Here is a 24925-nt window from a genome sequence, read left to right on the forward strand (position 1 = left end):
CTAAAACAGATTATTTGGTCATTATCACATTGCTGTTTGTGGGGCCTCACTGTGCACAATTTTGGCTGCTGTGTTTCCTACATTACAGCAGTGACTGCAGTTCAAAAGTACTTCGTTAGCTTTACAGCATTTTCGAACGTCTTGAGGTCCTGAAAGGCTCTATACAGATGAATGTTCATTCATTCATTCATTCATTCATCATATTATTGGCTGCAGTCATTAACCTCAAGGTATTTCAGTGTCAATTCCATTGAATAATTCTGCTCCCTCATAAGGTTGAGCTCATGAATTCCTCAGCATCCTCTCACTGTGTAGATTGATAGTGTTGTGCCTGGCGAGCTGTGTTGTGCGACGAGCAGTATATCAATAAAAAGTGACATTAAAGTGAATTAAAACTTTCCTCTTTAATATCTCAACAATTTTTTCCCACCCTGGTGCCCATTCTTCATGTGAGCCGAGACAGCAAGGCCCGGAGAGAGATGAAATAGTGGGCTACATTTTTAGGTCTTTTCTACTCTTCTTGCCCCAGATGTTTTGCCTCTCATACACTTCCCCGCGCCTTCAGGAATATCTTCACTGGCCTTGAGACCTAGCTAAGTTTTTAGTTAATGTGCCCGGCAATACCTTTTTGTTACTCTCCATTAGCTAGTGGAATTATCTTACGCCTCCACAGCATCGCTCTCTAGTTTTCGGTGAATGCTAAGAGCACAGCAACAATAGACCTCATTTTAAGTTATTATGTCAACTGGAAAATAATGAAAGGATTACAAACTTAAAGTCGAAGTTATCCCTTTATGAATAAAGTATACATAAAGGCCGAAAATTAATGTTGGGAAGGGTGGGGGGGTTACGGGTGGATAATCCCAGTGTAAGTGCTGGGAAGTGCCTGCTTGGGACATCCATTGCTGACCCCCAATTTTGTATGGACAAGAGGAGGTCCCTTGTTTTGTGTAGGATTGGACTGTGCCCATGCCACAAGGGGGGTACCTAAGCTGTCCGAACACATGGAAAGTACGGGCAACTTGGCGGTCTAAGGGGAGATTTGTGCATCCCCTCCAGAAAGAGCTTAAATATGCCCTCAATGGTCCTGGCTTAATTTCTGGCCCTTCCATCGCACTCTCACCAAAGTTATGGCGGGAATTAAAAATAGAATACGATGATAAGTAATTTTGCACCATCGCCTACAGAGCTATGGGCCAGTCTTGGATGGCTAAAACCAATTTTACGGGTGAATCTTTGACCCTGGCTTTATTGATTGCCACAATTAGAACTGCAACTTGCGTTTTAAGGTTTAAGGATGCACTGTAGGGCCACCGACTTTCGGGCCCCACAGTGTTCCTTAACTGAACAAACCACACAATCTGGGGCTGTCCCAATGTAGATTGGTTCCTCCCTCAAGCCTGCAGCTTGAAACAATCACTACCTAGATATCAAATTTGGCCGGAACATGGGGCTCGTTTTATTTAACTCCAGCCAACTTTCAACTCCTTGGTCAGGAAATCCATGAGGATTCTCCCGGCCTCCCATCGTGACATCAGCCATTTACTGCCGTTTATCTGGGATTTCTGCCGGTCTCCCGCCAATTTCACAGATCAGCCATGATCTAATTGAATGGCAGGACATGCTAGAGGGGCTGAATGGCCTCCTCCTGTTCCTATGTTACAGTGAGAGATCAGTGGTAGGCCCTACGAAATTTAATGGCCCTTAACTATATTGACTGGATTTAAAGGGATTGTCACCAAGCCAAACCTAGACGCACAAAAAAAAACATTTTGTCACAGGGGCATTGCTGCTACATCATTTTACATCGAGCCTACAGTACAGAAACTGGCCATTCGGCCCATCTGGTCTATCTTCTTCTGCTTTCGTATGGTAGTAGCAAAGCAAATCAAATGTCAATATCTAAGTTGGATATCCAGGCCACAGCTTCCGGTGTAACAGCGTGGATATCTTGTAGGCTGCATGTGAATTTCCTTGGCCATGCAAAACATGAAGCTGTCCATCACCGAAGAGACCCTGACCAGTGAGTTACAGAGGATGGAGGCCTACTTCCGCCGATGGCGACTTTGGCCAAACCCGCAAAAGACCATCACCTCAACATTCCACCTCAACACCAATCAAGCGAACCAAGTTTTGAAAGTCTCCTTTTGCGGCGCAGAGGTAAACCATGCCAAAAACTCTATCTATTTAGGAGTCATGCTCGATCACACCCTGTCATATAGACAGCATCTCCAGAACCTTGGGAAGAAACTAAAGCGTAGGGTTGGCTTGATCCAGAAACTCGCCGGATCCACAAGGGGAGCAAATGCTGAAACCCTCCATACGGCAGCACTCGCCCTGGTGTACTGTACAGTGGAGTACTGCTCTCTGGCATGGCTATCAAGTCCGCATGCCAAATCCGTTGATATCTAGCTGAATTCTGCTATGAGAATTATCACCGGTACGCTTTTATCGACACTAATACCTTGGCTACCCGTGCTTGCAAACATCGCACCACCACAACTACACCGCGAACATGCAATCTTCAAAGAACACAACGGCTACACCAGCAAAGACATGTCGATCCAGGCCGGCTTGAACAACCTACCACCAACCCGTCTCAAATCTAGAAGGCCATTTTAGGCCGTCGCCGAAGCCCTTCAGCGATCTCCCCTCAGCCTTGATGACCAACGGCGAAATGCTTGGAAGAACGGCGACATTCGGAATCTGGTCTATGCTGGCGTTTATGCTCCACACAAGCCTCCCCCCACCTTACTTCATTTGACCCTATCAGCATATCCTTCTATTCCTTTCTCCTTCTGTCCTAAGGTATCAAATTGAAAACAAAGGCATACAATGTTGCCAAGATTGGTGGGAGACCAGAGGATTGGGAAATTTTTAAAAACCAGCAAGGATGACTTAAAAAAAATAGAGAGAAGATGAATTATGAGAGTAAACTGGCAAGACATATTAAAACAGATAGTAAGAGCTTCTACAGGTATATAAAAAGGAAGAGAGTAGCTAAAGTAAACGTTGGTCCCTTAGAGGATGAGACTGGGGAATTAATAATGGGGAACGGGGAAATGGCAGAGACTTTGAACAAATATTTTGTATCTATCTTCACGGTAGAAGACACTAACATCCCAATAATGGATAATCAAGGGGCCACAGGAAGGGGGGAACTAATGACAATCACTATCACTAAGGAAATAGTACTTGGTAAAATAATGGGACTAAAAGACAACAAGTCCCCTGGACCAGATGGCCTGCATCCCAGGGTCTTAAAAGAAGTGGCTGCAGAGATAGTGGATGCATTGGTTGCAATATAACAAAATTCCCTGGATTCTGGAGAGGTCCCAGCGGATTGGAAAACTGCAAATGTAACACCCCTATTTAAGAAAGGAGGGAGACAGAAAGCAGGAAACTATAGACCAGTTAGCCTAAAATCTGTCGTTGGGAAAATGCTGGAGTCCTTCATTAAGGAAGCAATAGCAGGGCATTTGGAAATTCATAATGCAGTCAAGCAGATTCAGCATAGTATTATGAAAGGGAAATCATGTTTAACAAATTTGCTGGAGTTCTTTGAGGATGTAACAAGCAGGGTGGACAAGGGTGAGCCAGTAGATGTGTTGTATTTGGATTTCCAGAAGGCATTCGATAAGGGGCCACATAAAAGGTTACTGCATAAGATAAGAGCTCACGGAGTTGGGGGTAATATATTAGCATGGATAGAGGATTGGCTAATTAACAGAAAGCAGAGAGTCGGGATAAATGGGTCATTTTCCGTTTGGCAAATGGTAGCTAGTGGGGTGCCACAGAGATCGGTGCTGGGGCCTCAACTATTTACAATCTACATTAACGACTTGGATGAAGGGACCGAGTGTAATGTAGCCAAGTTTGCAGATGATACAAAGATGGGTGGGAAAGCAAGTTGTGCAGAGGACTCAAAGAATCTGCAAAGGGATATAGACAGGCTAAGTGAGTGGGCAAACATTTGGCAGATGGAGTATAATGTGGGAAAGTGCGAGGTTATACACATTGGCAGGAAAAATAAAAAAGCAAATTATTATTTAAATGGAGAGAGATTACATAGTGCTACAGTTCAGAGGGACCTGGGGGTCCTTGTGCATGAAACACAAAAAGTTAGCATGCAGGTACAGCAAGTAATCAAAAAGGCAAATGGAATGTTGGCCTTTATTTCAAGAGGGTTGGAGTATAAAAGCAGGCAAGTCCTGCTACAACTGTACAGGGTATTGGTGAGACCACACCTTGAGTACTGCGTACAGTTTTGGTCTCCTTATTTAAGGAAGGATATACTTGCATTGGAGGCAGTTCAGAGATGATTCACTAGGTTAATTCCAGAGATGAGGAGGTTGACTTATGAGGAAAGGTTGAGCAGATTGGGCCTATACTCATTGGAATTTAGAAGAATGAGAGGTGATCTTATGGAAACATATAAGATACTGAGGGGGCGTGACAAGGTAGATGCAGAGAGGATGTTTCCCCTCGTGGGGAAATCTAGAACTCGGGGGCATAGTTTCAGAATAAAGGGTCGCCCTTTTAGAACTGAGATGAGGAGGAATTTCTTCTCTCAGAGGGTCGTAAATCTGTGGAATTCTCTGCCCCAGAGAGCTATGGAGGCTGGGTCATTAAATACATTTAAGGTGGAGATAGACAGATTTTTGCAAGATAAGGGAGTGATGGGTTATGGGGAGCGGGCAGGGAAGTGGCTTTGAGCCCAGGATCAGCCATGATCTTATTGAATGGCTCAGCAGGCTCGAGGGGCCAAGTGGCCTATTCCTGCTCCTATTTCTTATTTTCTTATCTAGCTTCCTCTTAAATAAATCTTTACTATTTGCTTCAACTACTCTTTGTGGTAGCAAGTTCCTCATTCTTACCACTCTTTTGGTAAAGAGGTTTCTCTTGCATTCCCTTCTGGATTTATTAGTGACTATCTTATATTTATGACTCCTAGAGCTAGAAAGTCGTAGCCTTAGCGCCACACTGTAGTGCTAAAATGGCGGCGGCCGCTCTTTCGTCAGCTGCTGGTGGGTTCCGTGGCAGCCACCGTTTTGGTACCTACCTTTGCGCTGCCGGTAACTGGCAGCGCCATTCCCAACAAAATGGCGGCATTGTGACATAATGCGGCGTGCAACACCGACTTTACGTCACAAGCATGAACTTTGACCCTAGCGCTGGTCCTAAGCATGCCAGGTTAACCTGTCGTGCAAGCAGACTGACAGTGACGATGTCTGCACCTCTTAAAGGGGCACACACATCGTTCTGTTAAGTTTGAATTTAAGGTTTTGGACTTTTTTTTATTTTATTGAAGTGGTGGCTTGCTACAATAGATGTCAAAAGCTTTTTAAGTGTGTAGGGAGTGCTGTTGGATGCTTGTAAGACCTTGGATGGTAAATGAAGGCCTTTCAGAAGACAGAATATGGTGCGAATACTCAGCAGGTCATGCAACATTTGTGGAAAGAAAAACAGAGTTCACATCTCAGGTCGAGATGCTGCCTGACCAGCTGAATATTTCCAGCATTTTATGCTGCCATTTCACATTTACAGCATCCGCTTGCAGAGGGAAGAGGAAAACACAGAAGAGGAGGAAGCTGCAGAGGAGGAAGCAGAAGAGGAGGAATCAGATGAAAGGATGCAACCCAGACAGCCCCTTTGTGGCCGGGATATCCGGGATGGAATCATCCGCCTCCTGTCCCAGTGACCACAACCCCAATTCCCCTTTCAACATTAGTCCCTTACCTTACCTTCCATCTGTTACTGACCATCACAGCGTGCTCTTGGCCACGATGCTGAAATAAAAGCCACCACAAAGCAAACTTTCCAATCCACCTAAATACATCTATCCATCCAATGTGACATCAAGAAATCAACTCATCACCCTTATGCATTCTCTTAGTGGCTGTCTTGTGTGTGCCTTTGCCTATCCTACTGATGTCACGCAGTGCTACCCCAGTGACTGCAGCATGGCTGGTGGAAGGCTGCTGACTTTCAGTGTGGGACACTGCAAATGGTCTTGGCTGCAAATGACCTTGGAGGATGACCTCGAGGAGCTGCTGGCTGGGAGTGTCAAATCAAACTTCTTGTTCTTGTTCTTCTTCACTCTCCTCTCCTTCTTCTTGGTCACCCACTAGCTGGGCAGGCTCCATTTCTTGGGTGTGTGAAATGAGGAAACCACAAGGGTGGAGTTGTGGTGACGGGAGGGCAGGAAAGCAAGAGGTGCATGCCAGAAGGAGGATAATATATGAGGATACCAGCATCTTTTATCCTTTCAGCCTCGCCGCTGGCCAAGGACTCAGCCATGCCCCGCCAAGTATGGCCTGTACCGTCTCCTCCAAGGGGGTGAGGTGAAGCTAGGAATGGGAGATATGCCTTGTGATTGGTGCATATTGTTGGTGGGTGAGTGATGATGGGTGGGGTCACGCATTGAGCAGTGTGTGAGGCTAGTGGTGCAGTTGGTAGGAGACGGCTTTTGAGGATGCATTCACTGACCTTGACTAGTGGTCTGAGGTCATGAAGCTTCTTTGGGCACTGGAGACAGGTGGTGAGGGCGACACCACTGGCAGTGATGGCCTCGGTGACCTGGTCCCACATCGTTCTTTCTGGAGGGCCTCCTGGCCCCCGTGGATAGAGGGCCACTCTTGCAGTGTTGACCCACCTGCACAAAGCTGGAGTGCTGCGTGCGAGACCCTGGGTGCCCCTTCCCTGGCTTGCTGAGCCATTTGTGTTAGTGCGGAGGCATTTTTCCTATTTTTTTGAGGTTAGGAAGGGAATTCAGCTTTAGGAGCTGAATATTCACATTTGGGACTTTTTAATGTTAGATTTTATTTTTAAAGGCAGAAAGGGCTAAAAAATGCATTGTTTCACTTCATTTTAATTTGTGTTGCTTCAGTGTGCATGGCCCCTTTAATTCACAGGTCTCTTCATTACCCACAATTCCTTGCGCGCTCCATTGCCTCGCTTCCAGAGGCTGTGGAAGGCTCCAATGCCGCACCTGGACAGGAACTTCGTCTCGGATGCCTCCAGCAACACCACCAGGATGGCGTCCATGGAAGTTTAGCGCTGCGCCAACAATCTCCAGCCCCCCAGAAGAATTTTGCCCCGTTAGTGTTGCGGCCATTTTCAGTGGCCGTTAACTCCGGCAATTTTACTGGCTAACACAAATTTTCTCCCCCTTAGTTTTAGACTCCCCCACAAGTGGAAACATTTTTTCTACACCTATCCTATCAAACCCTTTTATTATCTTAAAGACCTCTATTAGGTCAACCCCTCAGCCTTCACTTTTCCAGCCTGATAAGTATATCCTCTGAGTTCTGGCATCGTCCTTGTGAATCTTTTGCACCTTTTCTAGTGCATCCGAATCCTTTTTATAATATGGAGACCAGAACTGTGAACAGTACTCCAAGTGTGATCTAACCAAGGTTCGATACAATTTTAACATAACTTCTTATAGCCATCAGATAGTGTGGGTTTCTATCTGTGGTTCTCAGCAGTGTTGTTGCATGGAGGCCGTGTGATTTCCCCACAGGAAGGTAGGGAACACCAGAGAGACAATCAGTCAAGCTGCTATCGGGCACTTCCTGGATCTTTTTTTGCACCCCCTCCAGCTACGTTTCATTAGTACACAAGGACTTGCTGGAATAGTACTGTAGGAGAAGGAATGGTATTCACTTTGGTAGGAAGAATAGAAAAACAGAATATTTTTTTAAATGGTAAGAAACTATTAAATGTTGGTGTCCAGAGAGATTTAGGTGTCCTCGTACAGGAGACACAGAGGCTGCGATTTCGCCCACCGAGGCGGGCTCAGTGCGGCCGAGGTAGGTGGCGGGTTGCGACCCCGCTCCTGGCTCCATCCCACTCTGTGAGAAGAATTTTCTGTTGACTGGACTTGTTAATCCCGCCCTGCGAGGTTCCCGGACAATTAAAAGAAAGCGGTTCTGCTGATGTTATTTGATGACGCGTTATCAGCTGGTTTCCTTAAAGGGACCATGTCCACATTCATTTTTCACAGTTGTGCTGTCAGTATTCTACAGCACTGAGGTGCTGCAAACACTGACAAGCACTGCACAGAGGTGCACGGCTGCACCCAGGCTCTCCCATGACTCCCTCCATATGCTTATGGAGGGAGTCACAGCACGCAGGGAGGTTCTCTTCCCTTTCAATGGGCGGAAGACACCTCCCCAGGAGACCAATGCAGCCTGATTGCACAATGCACAGGAGGACACAAGCAGGGATGTGGTCAGGAGGACCAGGCTGCAGTGGCGCAAATCTTTCAATGATCTCATTAGACCATGAAACGTTACTGCCAAGCCACACTCAACCTCACCCTGCTGTGCCAATCATCACATCCCCATCACTCTGCCTTCCCTACCCTACTCCTACACATCCTTACTCACACCAACTTACCTTACACCTCCACCCATCCCTCCCTATCTGCTTTATCACTTCCCCATCTCACTAGCCACCCCTCACACTCACCCTTATCCTTGTCCAATCATACCAACTAACAACATACAAGAGTGCGCACTTGGGTGTTTTCGCCAATGTTCATGTGAAGTTTCTGTTGATGTGTTGCCAAACATTGAAATCTTTATTTCCCACACTTTGCTTTGGACAGATTTGTGTGCACCTTTGGATGTGGCTTAGTGAGTTGCAGTGAATGGTGAGACATAACGGTACCCCCCGCAATGGTGATGAGTGTGAAAGGAATGGTTTGGTCATTGTAGGAATGCTTTATGGTGCTGGTGTGGGGTGGTGCCAACCTGGCGCATCATGTGGCAGCCAAGGTGTACAGCGTCAAGTGAAGTAAATCGGACCATGGTGAGGCCATCCCTGGCCTCCCGAGCAGCAATGTGGTCGGGTGCTGTTGCCCTGTGTCCTGGGCAGCATCAGGTGATTGTGGAGCAGGTTGGTGTGGATGTTGGTGCTGCTGGTGTGCCTGGTGCTGTTGGTGTTGAGGCTGATCGTGGTGGGATTCTGAGGACCAAGGTGAGATTTTTCAAGGGCACCGATGTTGATGGAATAGATGGCAGCTGAAGTTGAAATGACAGAAGCGATCTGTCAATGGTGAGAGAGGTTGCTCCAAGGAAGTGACAGGGGATAGAGAGTTTACTCCAAACACTTCAAAATTGCATACAGCTCAAAAGTGTATTCCAAATCCTGAAGGCTCCAGCTTCTCAGATTGGAAAGTGAACAGCTGTGAAGTGGTAGCTTTTATACCACTTTTGCAGCTGTCAACTATTCAGAGGAATGGAGAGTCATTGACAGCCCGACACACTTACCTGACGTGATCCCTGAGCACCGGGAACTAAAGAAAAAACTGGTAAAATGCTAAGTACATGGTAAAATGGTGTTTAAGTACCTTTTAACAAGCTCTTAAGTATCTGAATTGGCTCACCCACCGCTTGGTGTCGGGTCTGTACAGCGCAGACAGACCCGACACTTGGGAAACTGACATGGAGGTGGGTTGACAGCAGGATCCCAACCCACTGTCAATCTTTTTGATTTTGACAGTGGACCCGCCTCCGAACCCACCCTCTGAGCGCCGGCAAAATTCTGGCCAGAGAGTTAGCATGTAGGGTACAGCAAGCAATTAGGAAGGCAAATGGCATGTTGGCCTTTATTGCAAAGGGGTTGGAGTACAAGAGTAAGGAAGTCTTGCTACAATAGTACAGGGCTCTGTTGAGACCACACCTGGAGTACTGTGCACAGTTTTGGTCTCCTTACCTAAGAAAGGATATACTTGCCTTAGAGGCAATGCAACAAAGGTTCACTAGATTGATTCCTGGGATGAGAGGGCTGTCCTATGATGAGAGATTGTGTAGATTGGGCCTATACTCTCTGGAGTTTAGAAGAATGAGAGGTGATCTCATTGAAACATACAAGATTCTGAAGGGGGTTGACAGGGTAGATGCTGAGAGGTTGTTTCCCCTGGCTGGAGGGTCTAGAAGTAGTGGGGCATAGTCTCAAGATAAGGGGTCGGCAATTTAAGACTGTGATGAGGAGGAATTTCTTCACTCAGAGGGTTGTGAATCTTTGGAATTCTCTACCTCAAAGGGCTGTGGAAGCTGAATCGTTGAGTATATCCAAGGCCGAGATAGATAGATTTTTGGACTCTAGGGGAAGCAAGGGATATGGCGATCGGGCGGGAAAGTGGAGTTGAAGTCAAAGATCAACCATGATCTTATTGAATGGCAGAGCAGGCTCGAGGGGCCGTATGCCTACTCCTGCTCCTAATTCTTATGTTCTTATGCAGGTGGAAGAATAGTACTGTAGGAGGAGGAACAGTACTGATTCTCAGGCAGCTGTTTAGGCCCTGGAAGAGCCCATACCTCCTGGATTATCAAACACAGGCAGCTTTGCACCTGTGGGGTAAATTTCAGCTCATCCAAAACTCGGCTGCCCGTGTCCTAACTCGCACCAAGTCTCGTTCACCCATCACCCCAGTGCTCGCTGACCTGCATTGGCTCCCGCTCCAGCAATGCCTCGAAGTTAAAATTCTCATCCTTGTTTTCAAATCCCTCCATGGCCTCGCCCCTCCCTACCTCTGTAATCTCCTTCAGCCCTACAACCCTCTGAGCTATCTGCGCTCCTCTGATTCTGGCCTTTTGAGTATCCCTGACTTTAGTCGCTCAACCATTGGTGGCTGACGTAAGAAAACTCACTAAGCACTTGGTTGAGTATAAAACAAGGCTTTAATCAACTGTTTCACAACCATGAGTTTCTAGTTACATCACTAGTTCCTGGTTACAAACACGTCCTGAGCAAGCTGGGCCCACGCCCGAGTATTTATACTTTCCTTGGACAGCGCCACCAGCTGGCTGCCCAGTGTTATCTCATGAGTCATTTCTACATGAATGGTAAGATTCATGACAGTGGCCGTGTCTTCAGCTGCCTAGGCCCTAAGCTCTGGAATTCCCTGCCTAAACCTCTCCGCCTCTCTATTTCCCTCGCCTCCTTTAAGATGCTCCTTAAAACCTGCCTCTTTACATAGAAACATAGAAGATAGGAGCAGGAGTAGGCCATTCGGCCCCTCGAACCTGCTCCGCCATTCAATGAGATCATGGCTGATCATCCAAATTCAGTACCCTGTTCCTGCCTTCTCTCCATATCCCTTGATCTCTTTAGCCTTAAGAAATATATCCAACTCCTTCTTGAATACATTTAATGAATTGGCCTCTACTGCCTTCTTTGGTAGAGAATTCCACAGGTTCACCACTCTCTGGGTGAAAAAATTCCTCCTCATCTCTGTCCTAAATGGCTTACCCCTTATCCTTAGACTGTGACCCCTGGTTCTGGACTCCCCGACCATCGGGAACATCCTTCCAGCATCTAGTCTGTCTAGTCCTGTTAGAATTTTATAAGTTTCAATGAGATCCGCTCTCATTCTTCTAAACTCCAGTGAGTACAAGCCCAATCGACCCAATCTCTCCTCATACGTCATTCCTGCCATCCCAGGTATCAGCCTGGTGAATCTTCGCTGCACTCCTTCCATGGCAAGAACATCCTTCCTCAGATAAGGTATATTGACCAAATAAGCTTTTTGGTCATCTTTGACTTGGTATCAGTATTCTTGTCTGATAACGCTCCTGCGAAGCACCATGGGACATTTTACTACGGTAAAGGTGCTATATAAAGGCAAGTTGTTGTTGTGGTGGGGTAATTTTCTAAGTGCACGCAAGGGGTTGGGGCAGGGGAAACCTCGCTTGCTTGGCTACGCATTTCGGGAAGTCGATTTCACGGTACGCGCTGCCTTGTCAAGGTTCCCCTGCTGCCAACGTGAGCTCAGAAATTGACCACACGACTACTTGGTCCCAGCTGGCAACACTAGTAGGAGCATTGAGATGGTTATTGGATATTCGGCTGTTTATACTTCAGGCACTGCATTCATCACAGGCTCCACCTTCCTTTGGAAACTTGCCTTTAGTAATTCCTTTGCTGCTCGCATGCATCGATAAATCTCTTAGTCTGCTGCTGTTTGCGTGCGTTTTAAAGCCTCGAACAGGTTCATCAATCAGCCTCACTCTTAGTTTTTATTCAAATTGAGGGCTTAATAAAACAGGGAGCTCACCACTCTCAAGAAAAATAGTGTTTGTTGACATGAAATTATATTAGCACTGTCCCCCTGCTTCACAGTCCAGGCAGCATCTGTATGAATTATTAATCAGAGAGCCTCCAGTGTAATGTCATCTGTCTTAGAGCCCACTGCATGAGATTTCAAAATTCCTTTTGAGATGTAATGAACAGTGGGGCAGGTACCTTAACACCAGGACAACACAGAAATCAACTTGGACATGTGTAGTTGGTTCTAATGTCCTCTCTGTGCCACGTGTCAGCCGTTATTCAATTGGGTGCACTCTCACCTCTGAAACAGAAGGTCGTGGGTTCAAGTCCCCACTCCAGAGACTTGAGCACAAAATACCAGGCTGACACTCCAGTGCAGTACTGAGGGAGTGCTGCACTGTCGGAGGGGGCCATCTTTAGGAGAAGATGTTAAACCGAGGCTCCTCTGCCCTCAGGTGGATGTAAAAGATCCCATGGCACTATTTAAACGCAGGGGAGGTCCTGGCCCTCAATATTTATCCTTCAACTAACATCACTAAAAACAGATTATCTGGTCATTATCTCATCTGTTTGTGGGACCTTGCTGTGCAAATTGGCTGCCTTGTTTCCTACATTGCAACAGTGGCTCTACTTCAAAAGTATTTAGTTGACTGTAAAAGGCTTTGGGACGTCCTGAGGTTGTGAAAGGTGCTATATAAATACAAGTCTTTCTATGTGTAGCTGGTTCTGATGTCCTCTTCACAGGCCAGTTATTAATGTTTGCATTCAGCGGCATCAGAGGTAACTCAGATCATTACCCCACAACAGCTACTTGCATTTATATAGCATCTTAACATAGTAAAACATCCCAAGGCCCTTCACAGGAGCGTTATCAGATACAAATTGACACCGAACCACATAAGGACCAAAAGCCTGGTCAACGAGGTAGGTTTTAAGGAGCGTCTTCAAGGAGCAGAGAGAGGCAGGGAATTGCCGAGCTTAGGGCCTAGACAGCTGAAGATCCCTGAATCCCAGCGAGTTTACACTCAGTGTGTGAGGCCCGTGAGCTGACACCACCAGCACAGAGCTCAGCTCAATATGAAAGCAGCTTAGAATGGATAGCAACCGTAAGTTACTATTTCCACAGCCACCGCTGGATAGCGACTCACAGGCCATTCTTGTTACAGAATGCAGAGTTAAAGCACCAACTCTTCACAACTACAGAGCAGGTGCAGGATCGACGACTCGCCCCTGTTGCGACTCTATGTTCATCTGGAGTTTTTCTGCACCTGTTCCGGCACCTGCACAAATTCACCTCCATCACCTTCAACATCCTCTCCCCCCACCAACCCCCCACCCCCCCAATTTTCCTCCATTTCTCCCTCCCCTCCTGAAGTAGCTATTCTCCACGTTGAGAGCCCAGACACTGAAGGTCAGTAGACTATTCGCCCACGAGGGCATCACAGCCAAGCCTGATGTCCGCAGATGCGCAATTTTGAGTTGGGGGGGGGGTCACTGGATCGCAATCAGGAATGGGAGCCTCAAATGACCTTTGCTCTTCTCATCCAGGGCCACCGAAGGCAACCGTAGCATCGCTACTGCCTCCTCGTGGGCAGGGATCGAAGCTGGGACTTTCCTGGGCTGCAGCTCACTAGCACACCAAGAGGGACACTGGACTATCATCGCTGGACGGTTTCAGACTCTAAATTTAAAGGCTAATATAATTGGCAAAAAGGTTGACTGCGGTAGAACACGCAACGCTGCAATCCACAACCACATTCTAAAACACCTTTCACTTACACCTTGGTAACCTGCAAAGTCTTAGTGACTGAGTGAGCACAAGGGATCTGTAACAGGTCTCAGTGACTTACAGAGAGACCTGGATCAGTTATCACAGTCAACAGGCTGCAGCTTTAGTAAACACAACATCGATTACCAGACTGTGACTGCAGAGACTGTGCATAGAACAGGGGTAAGGTGCACTGCTCTAATTACGTCAGTGTCTGAAACAGTGTAACGTAAAACTGTCCTCTAAAGACAAGGAAAAAATTACGGATATATGTGCCAAACAGCCTCATTTCAGGAGCACTTTTCAAAGCAGTTACGTAGTTTTAAAGTGGCTGTTGTACATTGGGCTGGGCTGAATTAATGAGGCAAAACAATAAATTTTCTGGTCTCGATGCTGCAGCAGCGAGATTGGGCTTTGTGCTTGCCGGCATCCTGCCAGCCCCACTTTGTCAGATTTCCTGAGATTGGCACCCTCTCCCTAGTCCTGGTTACCTCCTAGGCTGCAAAGTCTGTGGGTTGTGCAGTTAATAAATACACAGACTTCAGAAGTAACAAACAAACAGGTCTTTACTATTCGAAGGTCCGGGCGAATCTGCCCCAGCAATCCTGCCACAGCACTTATATCCTGGTGTGGTCACTATCGGTATTACAGTACACAGAAGCCAAGCAAATAGTGCCACACCTAAAGTAGTTCTCTTAAAGGTGAACGGTTACATTCAATAGTTCCCTTAAAGGTAGACGGGTACATACACTACAATCCTCCCTTTTTAGCTTATTACTTACAGAGTCCCCGTTAAACATACATATCTTCAACTTCCTATAAAACAAATTACAGATATAATCTCGGTGGAGTCAATGTCATATAAAACAATTTACAGATATAATCTCGGTGGAAACAGTTCACAGGTTCAGTCTCTGCGGAAACAGTTCATAGATTTAGTCTCTGATCTTGACTCGTTCCGAACAACATTTCTTTGGTGTAGCCGGTTCACCTGGCTAGCGTGACTCCTCCATAGCCTTTTTCTTGATGTAACAGCTTGGACTTTCATCCTGTTGAACCAGCAGGGCGGACCTTTACAACCAACTGGCTGTCTTGACATTTTCCAGTTTTTCAACTAATTTAGCTCCTTTCGTAATGTCCCGCCTGGGATGGTAGAAGTGCTAATATTTTAGACAGCTATTATCTTCTGCTTCTTCTTTTTCTTTTCTGCCTTTTTGAAACTCTTGGAGCTCCTTTCTCGGCTGCCAGCTGTAGCGCCACCAACTCTCTATGTTCCTTAGACCTTAAGTGCTTCATCCGGATGTCAGCACTTTGGGAGTTTTCATCACAAGCTGGGCAGACCACATCCTCGTAATATTCAGTGTCACTCAACAGGTCATGGTAATATTTGGGTTCGTCCTGAGTTAGGCCAGCGAGAGAGCCTTCTTCTTCCTCCTCACCCGTCTGGACGTTAGCTGACGGTGGTTCCTTCCCTAGACATCTTTCTTGAAAAGACTTCTTCATGCATTCATATTCATCCCGCTCTTCCGGGGTTTCTGCCATTCCTTCACGACGGACCTCATTTGTGAGTTCAATACCTTCCCTTCCATCGGGAATTGCGTTATCAGGCTATTTAAACCTTCTACTGAAGTAACGGTTTCCACATTCTTCTGTTCACCTTGACGTGATTCAACGTACTTTTGGCATCCTTGTAAAATGTGTGTTGCCACCTCAGCTATCTCCGTGACTTTTGATAGCTCCGAACTCGTTCCCCCTGAAGATTGAAGCTCGTGTTCAGATTGTTCTCCTTGCAGAGTCTTGTCCTTCAGCATATGAAGGAGTTGGCTGACCGTTAACTCTTCCCTGGGAACACGGTGGATCAGAGTCTTCTCCATTTCATCCACCTCTTTCTCCAATACTTCCACCTTACGTTCCTCTTGAACTTTGGCTTTCAGCGCTCGGAAAAGTTGCGCCCTGATGCTCTCTAGTTCATGTTCAGGGACCATTCTTACAGTCTCTGAGTTTCTTACAGTTTCCTTTTCTTCCACTGAAAGGATTCCCAGTTGAATCTGTTCTTCAAGTTGTTGAATCTCGGTCATTGCCGCCTCATATTTGTCTTGGGTGTCCTTCAATGTTTTTATGAGTTCTTGGACATCCTGTCTTTCATGCTCTGCCATGTTTTTCACCTCTAATTTCTCATCTATGGATGGAACTTCTACCGATGAGTCTGTCTTGGCCTTGAGCTCATCAAGAATTTCCTGCAGCCTTTGGACTTCTTGCTCATGTTCAACCTTTAGTTGTTCATATGCTTCTACTGAAACTAGCTTTTCGGAGGCTGCCGAGTTAACCCCCTCCAGAATTGTAGCCTGGGCCTGTTCATACTGTTCTTTCAACTTCTCACACTCTGCTTGTAAGGAGTCGTAGAGAAGAACTGGAATAAAATCCTGGCTTCCTGAAGATTCCTCTTCCTTTGGTTCGTTCTGTAAATATTCTAGTTCCTGAACAGCATCAGGGGAATGTGATTGGTATTTGGCCACGATGGCTCTATGGTCGCTCTCTGCTTGAGCTAGCTGTCTCTGTTGTCTTTCCAGGTTCTCCCATTCGGTGTCCCAGAACTTTTCCATATTTTTCATCTCTTGTACGAGACGGTCACTCAACTGTTCTAATTGTTGTCGTACTTTGACATAAGTTTGCGTCCGAGCTCGGTGTTCTTCCGTCGTGGATGAATCCTTTGCTTGAACAGGCTCAGAATTCTCTGTCAACCTGGAGTTCTGCTCTGCAGCTTTATTCTTCTTGGTACCATAAGTCCTTCTGCATGTCTTCGTTTTCTTCCCCATCGTCGGCAAGTCCCTTTTAGCCTTGTCTTCCATATTCGACTTGGTCTTATCATCATCCATTTCAGAATCTGAGCTAATAGCTTGCACCGAGTCCTCCCTCATTATGGCTTTTAGGTAATGCCATTCCATGTCTATTTTCTTAATCCACTCCCGTCCTAGAAGTGGTGGTCCTCCCTCAGGTAATACGTACAAGTTCATTCTTGGGTGTTCTTTACCCCTATCTCTCACCTTGACTCTTATTTTCCCCACGGGGTATACGTTATGCCCTGTGTATGTCTGTAATACGAACTTGGTATTTCTTAAAGGTATGTGAGAGAATAGCCGGTGGTAGTCCCTTCGGTTGATGACTGATAGAGCTGATCCAGTGTCCAGCTCCATTCTTACTTGGACTCCAGCTATTTTTAGTATGACCCAGATGGTCTGTAGATCCGTTTCTTTACCCACATTGTGGATTCTCAGACTACCCAGCTCCTGGTTGTTTGGGTCTGAGTCTGAATTCTGTTCGTCTGAACTCTTCTCAGCCACCTTGTGTACCTTGTTGTACTTTTCTTGTGGTGGCTTCCTTTGATTGTTGGTCTTTTTCCTGGACCGGCATACCTTCGCGATGTGACCCAGTTTGCCACATTTCCTACACTCTTGGTTCTTAAACCAGCATTGATTCTGGTCATGCGTTGTCTTCCCACAACGGTAGCATTTTGTTGTGCTTGAAGTAATTTGGTCCACCCCGAGTGCCGCCGCCTTTAGTTGCATTTCCGCCGTTCCTTTCGCTGCGGCTTCGTGCGATGCAGCTATAAGGACAGCCCTGTCCAGTGTGAGGTCGTTCTCTTCCAGTAGTCGCTTCTGCGTCCCTTCTTTGGACAATCCGCATACGAACTTGTCCCGCAGCGCTCCTGTCAGATTCCCTCCGAACTGGCAGTATTTCGCTAGCCTACGCAGTTCGACCAAGTATTCCGCATTGCTTTCGTCTTTCTTCTGCGTTCTTGCGTAGAATTTGAATCGTTCAGCCAGCATCAACGGTGTGGGGTTCAAGTGGTCCTTCAGCACAGCCACAATCTCTTCGAAGGTCTGATCCACTGGTTTATTTGGTGCTATTAGATGCTTCAAGAGCCCGTATGTTTTTGCCCCCATCGAGTTTAGCAATGTTATCGCCTTGTCGTCTTCCTCTATTTTGTTGGCTTCGCAATAGATCTCTATGCGTTCCACGTACGTGGCCCAGTCTTCTATTTCAGAATTAAAGTCGTTAATATTCCCTCGCTTAGGCATCTTTCTTCCCTTGGGAGCAGCACCAGTATTTCTTTAAGTATTCTTATTTATTTGTTTGTTTCTAAGATGGTGGTTTTCCCGCGAAATCAGTGGTTTCCCGCTCTTTCCTTCTCTCCCCGCCCACTTCAATGGCGGTATGTCAGTTAAGATGGCGGTTTTCCCGCGAAAATGGCGGTTTCCCGCTCTTCCTTTCTCGCCCCGCCCACTTCAATGGCGGTTTCCCGCTTCTGGCGTCTTCTCCGACTAATGGCGGCTTCCCGCGTTTCTTCCCGGTGGAAGGGGTACGCTTCCCCCACAGCGGACAGGTTCAGCCGCTGGCTGGCTTCCGCACAGCTCCCCTTACTCGGCTCTGTCTTTTCCTCCCGCCCGCACGGCTCTACCGGCGCTGGGTACACCCCGTTACGGAGGACAGTTCAGCCGCTGGACTGGCTCTCGCGCAGTCTCTCTCTCCGTACCCGGCTCTGTCGCTCTCTCTCCCGCACGTTCGGTGCTACCGGCCCTGGGTACCCCGTTGGTGGAGAACAGTTCAGCCGCTGGACTGGCTCTCGCACAGTCTCTCTCCCCTTGCTCGGCTCTGTCTCTCCCTCTCGTTCGGTTCTACCGGCTCTGGGTACCCCGTTGGTGGAGGACAGCTCAGCCGCTGGACTGGCTCTCGCGCAGTCTCTCTCCCCTTGCTCAGCTCTGTCTCTCTCTCCCACCCACACGGTTCCTGTTCGCCTCCCCAGCCCTCTCGCAGACCGGTGTTTCCCTCCCCGGCTGCGGCTGGGTTTCTCTTCCCGCGCCTACTCAGTCTCAGCGCTTCGTGGCTGCGGTCGCTGCCCGGTTTTTCCCCGCCGATCGAGGTCCGACTGTCTCACGACGCCGTTGGACCCGACTTTCTGACCGGCTCCGTTCCCCCTCGACCGTGGTCGAGTGCACAGCCCTTATCCTCCGGATATTCTCTACACCTTCCCCTACTCACAGTCTCCGCGGCCGCCTTGTTTCCTGCTGATCGGCTCACTCCGCACCGTGGTAGAAGGGTAGTCAGTGCCTGTTGCAGACGGAAGCTTTTATTGCTAAAGTCTTCCTCCTTCCTCCTGCTGCAGCCTCGTGTTTTCTTTCAGCAGCACGCCGAGGGCGGTTGCCTCTCTTCGACGCTCTTCGTTGCTTTGGTAGTCTTGCCGCAGGGTACGATCGGACTCGTCGCCACTGTAAAGTCTGTGGGTTGTGCAGTTAATAAATACACAGACTTCAGAAGTAACAAACAAACAGGTCTTTACTATTCGAAGGTCCGGGCGAATCTGCCCCAGCAATCCTGCCACAACACTTATATCCTGGTGTGGTCACTATCGGTATTACAGTACACAGAAGCCAAACAAATAGTGCCACACCTAAAGTAGTTCTCTTAAAGGTGAACGGTCACATTCAATAGTTCCCTTAAAGGTAGACGGGTACATACACTACACAGGCCGTATTAGTCCTGGCTCTCCGAGCTGACCAACAAGGGGATTGGGGGGGGGGGGCGGGGGGGGGGAGATTCCACATTCATCAGCCTTTAAAAATCTGCAGGCAAAATTTTAAAGGGTTGCGGCCATTTAAAAGTAAGTAGGGGCATAAATTGTTTCAACCTTTCCAAAGGCTATAAATATTTTAAAATGCATTTTGCAGTTCTTCCAAAGTTTCTTTTGGACCAAAGAAGTGGCTGGAAAGGCCAAGGAAAGGCAAAAGAAACATGAAGACATGAAAGAGAGTGAGAGCGATGAAGCAGCACCGAACCCGAACCCCTTGTTTGATGGCTGGTGAAGTGGGGGGTGTTGCTGCATGAGATGGTGCAAGGAGGGCTGCCCTGTTTGGCTCTCTAGCCCATCAATGCAGCATATCTGACAGGAAATGGCAGTCGAGGTTGACGCTATATACAGTACAACAGAACATGCACAGCCGGCAGCAGATACAGACCAAGATGGGACGCCTTAAGGAAGCGACCGAGGTAAGATTACCCGACCATGCCTTTCACCAGTTCGATGGCCTCAGTATGCATGTCACAAAGTGTTGCACGTCAAACCTGTCCCAGCTTATTGCTGGTTTATGCTAATCTCTCAGACAACCATTCACTGCCTATCGTGCATTAATGCCCATACTCCAGCACAGGACGCAGTCACGCTGCAACTTATAACCGACACCCGAGGTAGATTGATATCCGCAGTGCCGGCCAATCTGACTAGTGCATCAGTCACCTGTCTGATACACCAGAGAGCAGCACATTGACTGATACTGCGGATGATCCCAATGTGAGCCTGGCGAGAAGTAGAGGCAAAAATAAGTTGAGGGAGGAGCTGACCTTGATTGTCAATGGAAGCACCATCCCAGCAATGTAGGCTAGCAACAGATGTCCCTGCATGGATCTTGCACGAGCTCCTTGCTGGCCTGTGGCTTTTGGAGCCAGTCGCTCACAGTCATTGTCAGGTGGGTGAGAAGGGTGTAGATAATGGTTGGTGGCCTAATGGCGGGCGTGGAGTATTTATCCAATTCCCTTTTGAATGTTACTATTGAATCTGCTTCCACCACCCTTTCAAGCAGTGCATTCTAGATAACAACTCGTTGCATAAAATACTTTAAACTGCATTTTTTTAAAAATGATAATTTTTCAAAAGAAATGGCAACAAAAGCGAATAGTGAAACACAGTACTGAAAATGTGTGGTTAAACAAGTGCTCTGAAGGCAAGTGGCAAGCAGACGCAAGAATTGCTCTTGGCTTCATTTAAATGTGTTGGAACATGCAGTTATGGCATATTTTCAGTGAGACTGAATCAAGGTGGTGTGTGAGCACAGGCCGAGGTTCAGCTGTGATGGCCCCCACAATCAAATAGTCTGCTCAGGTTTACACATGGCGGATAGCGCAGTGGGTGAGGTGCTGGAGGGCGGCAGAGGCCTGTCGCACCGTATCCCAGCGTCAGCCAGCAGGGCTGAACACCCTTGACCCAGTTGGGGGCGCTGCAGTGGGAGGGTCAGGCCCTGGGTTCGCCAGATCCCACACCGCGTGCCCCAGTGTCCAGGTCGCCTTTGTGGGGGCAGAGTCACTGCCTGCCCCCATATAAGACCATCGACATAAGGGGCCAGGGATGGGAATTCCTTATGTCAGGAGTCCCTGCCACTGGCCCGCAATGGGAGCCGGTGTATCCTTAGCAGCAGTAACTCTTCGTGAAAGCTGGCCGCCCAGCTGCCTCCGTGGCCCAGGTGGGACCCAGGACCCCAAAGATTTAAGCAGTGGCAATATTTTTTTTTACGAAGATGTAATTATCGCTCCCCCCTTTTACAGAGGGGAGTGAAGGGGCTAGAAATTCATGGGCGGGGGGAAACCGGCATCATCCCCCTGGATCCGGTCACTTCTGCCACAGTAGGTGGCTTCCCCCAGCGGGCGATGCATTCCTGGGGTGGTGGGTGCCCGCCATTGGGATACTGAAATGAGAGAACCTCCCAGCTGACCCCAAAATGTCCGCCGGGGTCAGCAGTGGAGGTTCCCAGCGAGCACACGGTGGCACTCACACGGAAGGCGACCAAGGCAGACTTTTGGGAGAGATGGCGGGAGGAAACTCTGGGATGAAAAGAATTGTTTGGGTAATCGGGAAACAACAGATACTTCAGTCATCTGATCTCTGGAAAATTGCCGTGGTTGTATGAAGCCCCCTCTATTGGTATTGATTGAGCTCTATCCAATATATCGAGAGCCTTATTATTGTCCACTTACCTGCCTATGTTTATGAGGAACGCAAAGCTACAAGCGAATGACATGTGGAAGATGTAGGAGGTCCAGGGTGCCCAGTAGTGTCTGTCGTAAATATTGGGGTCTGTGTCATGCCAAGTCCACCAAAGCAGCTTTATGCCTGAAAATTACATTTAACAAATGTCAATAGGGGACGATTAGGCAATGATGAGACACCATCTCAGCTGCACAGTTACTCGCTCCTGACTGCGTCGGGTCGACCCGCACAAGGGGAAACAGCTCGGCACCAGCCCACGTGCTGTTGGATTCACTCAGTGCTGCGACATGTGGCGCAAGCCAGAATGAGTTCATCTGAATCCCACCCTGTAACTGTGATGAGAGGGCTCTGTGTCCTGCTGCTGGATGGGGTAAGAGAGCTGGGAAGGTGCACATTAGAATGGCGCATTCAGTGGTGGTGATCAGGTTCGGTTACATTTTGTTTTCTTTGCATCAGTCTGACTGAAGAACACCTTCATTTTGCATAACAACCATGATGCTCTTTCCTGATTTTTTCCTTCCAGCTCCAAAGGTCTACGTAGGTTTCAGCCATTGGCTCACTGGTAGCACTCAGGCCTCTGAGTCAGAAGGTTGTGGGTTCAAGTCCCATTTCAGAGACTTGAGCACATAATCTAGGCTGACACTCCAGTACAGTGCTGAGGGAGTGCCACACTGTCGGAGGGGCAGTGCTGAGGGAGTGCCACACTGTCGGAGGAGCAGTGCTGAGAGAGTGCCGCACTGTCAGAGGGGCAGTGCAGCACTGTCAGAGGGGCAGTGCTGAGGGAGTGCCGCACTGTCGGAGGGGCAGTGCTGAGGGAGTGCCACACTGTCGGAGGAGCAGTGCTGAGAGAGTGCCGCACTGTCAGAGGGGCAGTGCAGCACTGTCAGAGGGGCAGTGCTGAGGGAGTGCCGCACTGTCGGAGGGGCAGTGCTGAGGGAATGCCGCACTGTCGGAGGGGCAGTGCTGAGGGAGTTCCGCACTGTCGGAGGGGCAGTGCTGAGGGAGTTCCGCACTGTCGGAGGGGTAGTGCTGAGGGAGTGCCGCACTGTCGGAGGGGTAGTGCTGAGGGAGTGCCGCACTGTCGGAGGGGCAGTGCTGAGGGAGTGCCGCATTGTCGGAGGGGCAGTGCTGAGGGAATGCCGCACTGTCAAAGGGGCAGTGCTGAGGGTGTGCCGCACTGTCGGAGGGGCAGTGCTGAGGGAGTGCTGCACTGTCGGAGGGGCAGTGCTGAGGGAGTGCCGCACTGTCAGAGGGACAGTGCTGAGGGAGTGCCGCACTGTTGGAAGGGCAGTGCTGAGGGGGTGCCGCACCTTCGGAGGTGCCATCTGTCCTTTCAGGTGAACATACAAAATCCTGTGGCACTATTTTGAAGAAGATCAAAAGAGTTCTCCCGGTGTCCTGGCCAATATTTATCCCTCAACCAATATCATTAAAACAGATTATCTGGTCATTATCACATTGCTGTTTGTGGGATCTTGCTGTGCCCAAATTGGCTGCCTCGTTTCCTACTCCACTTCAAAATTACTTTGTTGGCTGTAAAGCGCTTTGGCTCCTGATAACGCATATCCTGTTTCCAACTGTTCTGTTGTTACATGTATTACCCTTATTTGGAGTGAGGGGTGGATCGGCCTCTTCGCATGGAAGATGGGCAATCACAGTTCTTCAACACTAAGCTTTTGGCAAGGGAGCTCAACATATCCATCATGGTACGTCACACAGCCTCAGGCACTGAACAGAACGCAGGCCCCAGTGGCTCAATGGGTAACATGCACTGGCCGGGACACTGCTGCGACACAAATCCAGCTTCAATCTTAGGAACATTGGAACAGGAGGAGGCCATTCAGCCCCTCAAGCCTTCAATTAGATCATGGCTGATCTGTATCTTAACTCCATTTACCCACCTTTGATCCATAACCCTTAATACCCTTATCTAACAAAAATACATCAATCTCAGTTTTGAATTTTTCAATTGATCCAACCTCAACAGCTTTTTCGGGGAGAGAGTTGCAGATTTGCACTACCCTTTGTGTGAAGAAATGCTTCCTGGCATCGCCCTCGAACGGCCTAGCTCTAATTTTAAGATTATGCCCCCTTGTTCTGTGCGGAGTTAATTGACCTCAGCTGGAGCAACAGTTGGTGCTATATTTGGACTCAGTGGTCCTGAGCTACAGAGAGGAAAAAAATATCAGCCAGCGTTCCCACTCCTGGTTGCTATCCAGTGACCCTGCTTGTGTGTGGACATTGTCCAAGGATAAGACCAGGCTGGACTGCGATTCCTGGCACTGTCAAACAGCCTGCCGACGTTCATTGTCTAGGCTCACTCAAAGAATGAGTAGAGGGCAGATGGTGACCATGGAACTGAAGCCTAGGACCATCAGGAGAGATGGGGAGATAACGCAGCACTTTCCCTATGACATTATAACTCACTACTACCACCAACAATAATGGTAACCCCAATAATAACATTCTCCCCACGTATGGAAGAAGGTAAAGGCATCTGTATAAGAACACATCAACTCTACCAGAAAGATGACTGCTGTTCTGGGCCAATGTTAAATAGCCCAATGTTGCCGTTATTCAGAGATGATGCATTAAGAAACGGCTGCTGTTTCTGCGTTGTACGTTTGGCATTGGGCTCAAATCCAGCCACTATAAGGGATTAAAGTCTTCTATGTCTGGCTTATTATAATACTGTAATTGATCCCCCGTTTTACAGTCTGCTGTGGCAGATCTTGTTTCCCAAATAAAAGGACAGGCTCATGAGCTGCTCCCAACCCTGTGCCTGTGCCATCCTATAACTAGTTAGTAGGCATGTCCAAGTGTGTCTCCCATTCTCGATCCAATCTTCTCTCTCTTTCAAGCGAAGATGTCAGTTTGGCTCAGTTGCTAGTTCTCTCATCTCTGAGTCAAATGGTCACAGGCTGAAGACCCAGTCCAGGACGTGAGCACGTAATCTAGGCTGACACTTCAGTGCAGTACTGAGGGAGTGCTGCACTCTATGAATTGCTGTATTTTGGATGAAACGTTAAACTGAGGCTCTGTCTGTTTGCTCAGGTGGATGTAAAAGATGGCATGACACTTTTTTGAAGAGCAGGGAGTCCTCCCAGTGCCCTGGCCAATATTTCTCTCTCAATCACCATCTCCAAAAGCAGATTAAAGGGTTATGGGGCTGGGGGAAGTTATAGGGTTCAGGAGGGGCGAGTTCATGGAAGGATTTAAACACAAGCATGAGAATTTTAAAGTGGAAGTGTTGAGAGTCCAGGAGCCAATGAAGGTCAGCA

General features: G+C 48.0%; 1 protein-coding gene across 1 annotated transcript in view; it reads right to left on the reverse strand.

The window, feature by feature from the left end:
• LOC147104493 (uncharacterized) overlaps window positions 1-24925 on the reverse strand; it is a 389586-nt gene that overhangs the window by 278872 nt on the left and 85789 nt on the right. Inside the window, exon 5 of the mRNA XM_085962145.1 lies at window positions 21632-21767. Coding sequence (XP_085818271.1) covers window positions 21632-21767 — 136 coding nt within the window. The remainder of the gene's footprint in view (window positions 1-21631; window positions 21768-24925) is intronic.

Source organism: Somniosus microcephalus, chromosome 19 (assembly GCF_052327205.1).
Source record: "Somniosus microcephalus isolate GS21.2 chromosome 19, FLI_Smic_1.0, whole genome shotgun sequence".
In the NCBI taxonomy this organism is placed as follows: Eukaryota; Metazoa; Chordata; class Chondrichthyes; order Squaliformes; family Somniosidae; genus Somniosus; species Somniosus microcephalus.